Here is an 8505-nt window from a genome sequence, read left to right as displayed (position 1 = left end):
ATTGTTTGCATTTTACGCAGAGCATATCGCGTTGCAGGTCTTTTTTAGTCAAATTATTTTCAGGCTTCATTTGCTGTTCCCGTGAAACACCTGAAAACACCCTGACTCCTGACAATCCAGTCGCAGCCTTGTATTGTAGGGATGATAAATGGTCTCAGAACTTGCCGGGAGTTAAAAAGTTATCATGTGAAACAAATAAAAAGTATAGTCTCTGTATAGAGAGGATTTATTCAAAATGATGGGGTTTCAATACCATCCATCTGAAGCAACAGGTATACCACAGAGTGTAAACTCAAACTCAATGTTTTCATCATGTTTTTTATTCCAGTGTAAGATACAGCTGTGAATAAACGCCAATCCACAGAACAACACACTTCAGAACAAAAAGGAGCATTCAGTTGTACATTACTTTTAAGCTTACTCAATTTTCTGCTTTTCAACAATCAGTAAAGTGTGTTTCTAAGCTAAAGCCAACTACTTATAACAGTTGTGTGCTCATCTAAACTTTGGTTGGTGCTTTAATGGTTAATAATCAAATATTAATATCAATCATAAGTGAGGAAATATTTTGAAATTGAGCATCAATTGTTTTGTTCAAGATGTATTCATGCCGCCAGGGATTTTGGGTCACATGGAAAAATGTCATACTGGGCTCTACCACTTCTAATATTTCACAACCTCTGACCCCTGTCAGTCATGGGGCCGCAGAATCACCCTAACTTTTCTCCACCATACAACGCCCTTACTTTCAGGAGAAACAGCAATATTCCAGATTTAAATCACCTTTGTTAAACAAAGTTGCCGTTGCAAACTGTGCCATTACTGTGTGGAGTTCCCCAAGGTTCACTTCCTGGACCCGTTGTTTTGTTTGTTTGTTTGTTTGTTTTTACTTGACACTTGACCTTTAGGTTCACTTGCATTTCCGACACCTGCTATGCTGATGACATGAAGCTGTATTTTTCTGTTTACCAAAATAGATAGATATTATTTGTACCCTTATTTTTTACAAAAGTTGTGCCAAAAACTAAAGTGACAAACCTTATTAGGATAAGGTAGGATGTGAATGATCAACTTTTACATATTTAAATTATGCATACAGTATTTTGAATTGCAAAAGGGTCATATGTCCTTGGTGATACATATGCAAAGTGCAGCTCTGTGCAATGCATTCCCAGAAGACTGCATGCATTTTGCATTTCCTTATAATCAAATTCATACCAGCAGAGCAACATCACTTCTCTAAATCTACATCAGCGTATAACTTGATATTAAGGACAGAGGGGGCAAAACAACACAAACAAAAATAAAAACATATTTTCTTTAACTGCAGAAGAAGAAATATGTAATGTGTCCCTGAGCTGCTACCACTCAACCCTCCTTGGATGTGAAATATTGCCAGTTTACCTTGACACCATGTGTCACACTCACTGTGACACATTGGTGGAGGAATATTTTAGTATAAATCAGTATTCTTTTTTTAAAGCAGGAATCACAGACATTATTTTAGTTAGCTTCCATCGACTCTTCTCAGTTGCTGATAGTGCTGTTCAGCCCACTAAGTCGCTGAATTGTTCTCTCAGACGGGAAAAAAAACAAATCTACACCTCGGGTGTTAAATCCTGGTTTGCTGACTGCCACATTTTGTATTTTGTGACTCTGTAATGGTTCCCAGGAAGTCTTACGTTGCTGAAACAAGTCTTGCCTTCACCTTCCAAGAGTCTCACATCTCACTGCCAGATTGAGTCTTTGTGGGATGTCACCTCGTTTAGTCAGAGTCAGAGGTTAACTTATTGTTCAGCTGCCCTTCAATCATCCAAAATATGTTGATTATTTTTCATTTATTTTCCTTTCTTTCTTATAAATGTGTTTCTTTTTATAATTGTGTGTCTTTCTGCACAGTTTGAGTTACAGAAAGTCCTCACCAGCATTAAAACTCTTCTTACAACAGACATTCACCTAATTCAATTAGCCTTGTTTTCTACTTGGATACAGTCTGTGCAGCTATCTGGAATAATCAGGGCTATCTGTCTCACTGGCTTCCTTGCCTTTTTAGTCTGTCTGCTGCTGTTTTTTTCAACTGGATCATGGCTCAGTATTGTGTAGAGAAGTGCATTGTCATTGGCTTTCATGACAAATTTAAATTGGCTGCATGTATTCCTGGTAGAGTCTAGTAATGTAGCGTGTCCTGCTCTCACATTCCAAAGCCACGGCTCAGCCACAGGCATTTTCCTCTATCAATAATATCCATTTGTGTGTGCCAAATGATAGCTCGACCAATCAGACAATCCCTTCTAGACCGTGTGACCTTATGTGTGGTCGAAACACAGCAAGCTGTGTTGGATTATGACCACTTCACGCCCTGCAGAGTGTTATGTGTGCCACAAGTGCTCTGTGAGAAAACCCATTTTGCAGCAATTTAGGTCAAGCATTGCTGAAGTGCAGGTCAAGATCAGCTTAGAAATAACTTAGAGACTCCCATTAGGTAAAGCATCTGTCAGATTGGACCAGATCACACAACTGGATTTAGAGGATTTAGAGCCGAGGATCATATTGTACATGTCTCTGTGATCCCTAGAAAGCAAAAGTAGAGGGGGATTCTTGCTCGGTCAGAGAGCTTTATTCAGAAGGGGTTGGTTTTATTTTGAGATGCGGCATGTCAGAGCCTAAAAGATTCTCTGTTCTGCTCCAATGATTGCCCCTACGTGACCAAGGTGACACCTGCTGCTTCAGTGATGGATGTTTGACAGGAGTGGCAGCTTTCATCGCAGTGATTTATTGTTCCTCTGCTCTTCAGCCTTATACACCATCTTCTCCAATTCCATCTTAAAACTATAATCATACATCAACCAAACTTTAGGGTTAGAACATCCTTGGACATGGCAATGAATTGATCTCCTTTAAATACACTAAACTTTTCATCACAAAGACTCTTAGGGCATATTCCCCCCAAATGAATCTGTACATGTAATTGAATCAATTAAGACTATTAAGGCCAATTAAAATGATTAATGCTTCTTTGGGTTTCTAATGCCTGAAGTAAATTCTCAGTCTCACCCTCAGCTTGTTTACACTCTGAGCTTCAGAGCATCACACTCACTGCAGTAACACTTGTTGCAGCCTCTCAGATCTAATCATACAGGTCAAGTTTTGAGGTCTTGTGTTAGAAAACAGTGGGTATATTTTATGAACCATGAAACTGATACGAGCAGCCAAAAGTCTGATCTCTGCTGAAAAGATAGAAAGAGTCACAGACGCTTTTCTCCTGTGATATTATACGGGAGGGCAAAGGGGTGACGCTTTTGTTCTCAAACAGATGTGGAAGATTGAATACATTTCCTTTAGAGAGAGGGGGCTGATTGTGGATAGACCCATGTCCCCCACGCCTCCACTGACTGCAACAACCACACCCTGCAGAGGAAAAAATACACAACACGTGTTTATTGTGTGTCGTTATGATGACTTAGCCTCACTTTATGTAAACTATTCTGTTATTTATGTAATATTTGTGCAGACTTGTAGGCTAATTCTGCTTTATTATGTGTATGCAAGGCAAAATGAACCAAAATATAATCTGCTGAGTGGCTTGATTTGGATATTTGGATGCATGAAGTATATCAAAATCTATTTTTGTCGTCCCTGATGATACTTCTTTAGCAAAGTCAGAAACAGGTGATGGGGAAGAGGACGAACGCCCTTCAGACGTGCGCGCACCGCTGGAGGCAGTGCAGACCGGGGCTCGTTTGGGGGAACTCGGGCTGGTGTTAGCAGCGGAGAGGAGACGGCGACTGGAGCTGGGTGGGCATGACATGTGAGCCAAGTCTGCACAGATACAACAAATACCCAAAGTATGTCTGCGGCAGGGGCGGGTCGACGCAGTGAGGAACCGGACTCAGGTGAATGAAAGCGAAGCTGCAGATTTTTCTGCTTTTGATTTTCTTTACCAACCACGGTGAGAAGAGACCGACTCGGTGGCTGAAGCTTCCCCCGCGCCTCCTTCACCCTGCCTCGGCGTGGCAGGCGTCAAGGTGCCGCAGGAGGAAGAGCCGCGCTGTTTCGTGAACTACTAGACCAAGACGTTTCTGCGCAGAGCAACGCCACGGTTTTTCCTGAGAGACACACACACAGGAGACATAAGAGAGAGGACACAAAAGAGAGGACACTATGTCAAAGGAGACGAGAGGAAAAGGTGAGTCTCGTGCTAACAGGTAGGAAGCGGAGTCTCGTGCTGCTGGATGTTGGAGCGCGCACAGCCGCGTGCTGCATGGTTTGAGTCAATCTGCAGGAATGTGTGGCGGACTAAACGGACCTCTTCTCTGGTTAAAAGCCAGGTCCAGTTGGGTCTATCGTTGCATTTGACTGTCATTCAGTCTGTTCTGTGTTACAGCAAATGTTGTGACCCTTAAGATTGTGTGACGCTGCAGGGTCAATTATTGAAAAAGGACCGATTCATGACCAGATGTTAAGCTGATAGAGACCTAAAGACACACCTGCAGACCCATGGTCCTCTGATTATGTCTTCACGCTCCATAAGCACTGTATGTTAGAACCTGTCCACCACAACAAGGAGACACTATTTTTGGTTCCAGCCATTAAAATTCAGAAAAAAAACTTTTGCATTCTGACTGAAATATTATTCAGAGCTGAAATGTCTCACTCTGCATTGTATTCAATACAACAGACAGTGTAATGCCAGTGCAAGGTTAAAGCAGGAGAAGAGAAAGGGGATGATACAGAGGAGTTCAATGCAATTCTAATAATAGCACACTGTTTTTTTAATGCAGCAGGTTTGATTGTTGAAATGGGGTTGGTTTTATGTTAGATGATGATAACGGGGGGGGTTCAGCAGGCCTCTAAAGTTGATATTTCTTTCACATGAAGGGTTGTTGTTGCTCATTCAATAGATTTCTCTGCTGCTCAAATGTGCCACCTGTTCGCTTTGTGGTGTTGGCTAAACCAGTGTAAAAATGCATGGCTTTGTGTGTTTGATTGTTTTCATAGTTTGTCTTTTAATCCTCTATCTCATGATTCCTGTGATGGATACAAAGTTCTTTGTCACTGAATACCAACTGGGTGTAAATCCTTATAATCATGGTCACAGAGACAGTGTTGCTGCTGGTGAGACTATTTAAGGCGGGGGTCATGGGTATATTTCCCTTAGTTGTTATGCATCTGCTGTGCCAAAGAGCCTTTGAGCAAGTCACTTAGTCTCTGCCAGCTCCAGGCTTTCCGATCTGTATGCCTTTGTGATCTGACCTTTTCCTCGAGGCAGGAGTGGAGGAGGAATTTATTTCTGTACGATCAATAAAATATCAGATTGATATTAGGCTACTCTCCTAGTGACAAGTGTCAGAATAGGGAGGAGTGTAAGTCAAGAGGTGGTTAAGGGTTTTAAAATACTGCAGCCTCAGATCTGAAGTGACATCCTCACTCAGGGTGCAAAGAATCTAAAATAATATGAACAAAGTGTTTTACCTTTGAGAACATGCAGATTTAAACACATTGCCAGGCTGAGAACGGGAGGTGCAGTAACCCATTAAAGACTCATTAAATCTTCTGTGTCTGCTTGTCCCAGCACTTCAGTAAAGCCTTTTGATTCTTATGCTGCTTTCGAAGAACGTGTCTTTTCAGTCGGTGATGCTATGTTGTCACGGCTGCAACTTTGAAACAAAGGTTGAGTTTTGTCAACGAGAACATCAGTAATTGTTTTCACCAAAGTTTGATAACAGCGTACTTGTATGCAAAAGAAGGTTGTAATGAGTCTATTGCAGCTCCAGAAGAAGCTGTTGAACTGCCTCAAGTGATGTCACTTGAGACTGCATGAATTGTGGCTGAATAATGAAAGGTTGAAAAAGTTGTGGAGTTAGAAAGGAGTAAGATTCTTGGTAGGGATTGCTTTGATGAAAGATCTTCCTAGTGTTTACAACAATAACAGAAGTAAACAAAATGACTAAAAGATGTCTTCTTCTTATTAAATTTTACTTAATCTAGTTTGCATTGTTGTAAATCTCACTTATAATATTTTTTAACATGCTCTGCTCTATGAGACCATAGACTGTAAATAATATGGATGTAGGATCCGTGACGTCACCCATCTGTTTCTGAAGCGCTGTTTTGAGGCCAATCGTCGGCGGGAGCCATATTGGTGCTGTTGAGCGATTGTGATGTAAAGAGGCGGGCTTCGAGCTTCATAGCCAACAGTGACAGTGTTCCCGCCTGTCAATCAAGTCAGCTGTGCCTCTCATTGGAAGACTCGTAATCTCAATATCTTCGAAATTGCCTCATTAGAAATAAATTCACCCCCGTACAGTGTGTGCCGATCAAGAAATGAGCTTTCCAGACTACACTCGTCTTTTGTACCAGGCTGTAAACGTGTTTATTTCTGCTCTAAAGATTGGCAATACTGCATGCTCCAGTGTGGAGTGAGGCTCAGCAATGACATGGGACAAACGTCAGGGCTTCACGTCTGTTGTGAAACTAACAGCATTCACATCATGTTTAAAATTAACTTGTTTATTGTCACAGACTTTACTGTACAGCTCTGGGAAGGTGGCCTGGAATGCAGTGTCAAGTTGGCAGGACATACCAGAGAACCAAAAGACGGCAAAAAAGCTGCATTCTTTACCATGGAGATGGGCTGGTCGCCTAAAGCAGTGAATTCAACCACCTTCTCTGTCATCGTTAAGGCCTTTTCCTGTATGCTGCTTCAGCACATCAGCCATTCCTCTGTTGCTCTAATGAATTCTGTTGCATGTTTAGTTTTAGATGTTGTGGGTAGCATTGAACACACACAATTGGAAATGGCTGTTTGTTGGTTTTTCCTTTCTGGTTAGAAATATTTCCACACTCCTGACATTTTAGCCACGAGGTTGCTGATGTTATGAAACAGACTGCCCTGTGTTTGGTATCTGTTTTTGCCTTTTGAACCATCTGTCCCTGGAGAGTTACCGTAGGCTGCTGGAAAGTGGTTGGTGTTTTTATAATCTGGCTGGCTGCGTACGTGTGTTCGTGCATAGAGTTCAAACCATGGCTTGAGTTCCACGTCAATGTACCGTTATTATTTTCTCATTAAGTACAGTTAGGCAAACCCAGAATGCTTGATTACAGTCTTGTTTTAAGCAATAAATCTCAGAAGACAAATTAGATTCTCTGAATGAATGAAAAAATAATATTTTATCTCCACAGCTGCTACTTGGTGCCTCTTTCATTTAATCTTAATTATATTGCATTGAGCCTCGTAACAGTCACTCGCTGATGGAGACTCCACTGTGAGGCCTTACATTATTTCAGCTGAGCTCCATAAAATCATGTTAACCCTGCGATGCTCCAGCAGGCTGCTGGCAGCTGCATTACCGTAAGTGTGAGGTTACAGTCATATCTCCAGTGTGCAGTGTATCTATTTTCATTAAATGTTGCTTGACCTCAGTTCACAGGACAACTTGTGAAGTAAGACAGATTCTCATGGAAACATTGTTCTTCAAAGACCAGCTAATGTGGCAAAGATGGGCTTTTTGATTTCAGGACTCACTTATGTATGCAGATTTTATCTCTGTCCTTTTCAATTTAGAGAGGGCTGCAGGGGCTTCTATACTTCTCAATTTTAATTAAAACTTTTTCCCTGGAGTAAAATCTGCATTATTATCTTAGGACAATGACCGTGAAATAAATACCAAGAATAATATATGCATGCTGTGCGTTTTATTCTTAAAGTATTATAACCTTCATTCACGGGCTAATGCAGTGCATTTTGCAGCTCCTGCAGAAGCATGGCCTTGTGCCCAGATTCATCGACTGTCAATTAAAAGAGAAAGGAGCCCCAGGTTTAATCATCTCCGTATTGAAAGATAATTTGAGCAAGGTAATAAGGATTTAGGAGTTATGAGAGCTGTGCTGAGCAAAGCTTCACCTCTGAATTAAAGCAGGTGTGACTCAAACTTAAGAGTATTAATGAATCTCTTATAGCAATTTCTTCTACTATGCTGTGTGGCACTAGGGATGGCAATGTCTGTTTTTATGGTTCATTACTCAGGCCCACCTTGAAATATCTCGACCACTGCTGAATGGAATACCATTAAGGTTTGTACAGACATTCATTCTCCCAGATGATGAACCCATTGATTTTGGTGATCCCTAATTTTACACTCTTTTCGTCATGAAGTTAAATATTTATGAGTTTCAATTAAATCTCTTGACGAATGTTGGATATACTGCCATGAAATTTGGTGTCCCCATTCAAATCTTCCTGTAGATGAATTGTCTCTTTGTTGAATCTTGAACTTTTGATTTTGTGCCTAAAATTATGATTTCTATAAAAGTCAATTTGTGCCCAATACCGCCTTTTAGACTCAGTGGTATTTACACCTATCAGCCATAACATTATGACCACCTGGCTAATATTCTTTAGGACCCCCTCTCTCATCAGGGGAGGGTAAAAACAGCCCTGACCTGAGGAAACATGGACTACGCTATAGATGTGCTGTAGTATCTGGCACCAAGACATTCACAGCA

The 8505-nt window shown here is 41.1% G+C and overlaps 1 protein-coding gene across 3 annotated transcripts in view; it reads left to right on the top strand.

Annotated features, from left to right (window-relative positions):
- Nucleotides 1-3663: 3663 nt before the first annotated feature.
- Nucleotides 3664-8505, top strand: part of pitpnm3 (PITPNM family member 3) — a 112545-nt gene continuing 107703 nt past the window's right edge. For 2 of the 3 annotated variants that reach the window (XM_034700278.1, XM_034700276.1), the window contains exon 1: nucleotides 3665-4186. In XM_034700278.1, coding sequence (XP_034556169.1) covers nucleotides 4162-4186 — 25 coding nt within the window. In that variant the 5' untranslated portion in view covers nucleotides 3665-4161. Of the gene's footprint in view, nucleotides 4187-8505 lie in introns of all 3 variants that reach the window. The other variant, XM_034700275.1, reaches the window with a different exon arrangement.

This window comes from Notolabrus celidotus, chromosome 14 (genome assembly GCF_009762535.1).
Source record: "Notolabrus celidotus isolate fNotCel1 chromosome 14, fNotCel1.pri, whole genome shotgun sequence".
In the NCBI taxonomy this organism is placed as follows: Eukaryota; Metazoa; Chordata; class Actinopteri; order Labriformes; family Labridae; genus Notolabrus; species Notolabrus celidotus.
The sequence above is the reverse complement of the archived record's forward strand: the minus strand, read 5'-3'. Positions and strand labels throughout refer to the sequence as shown.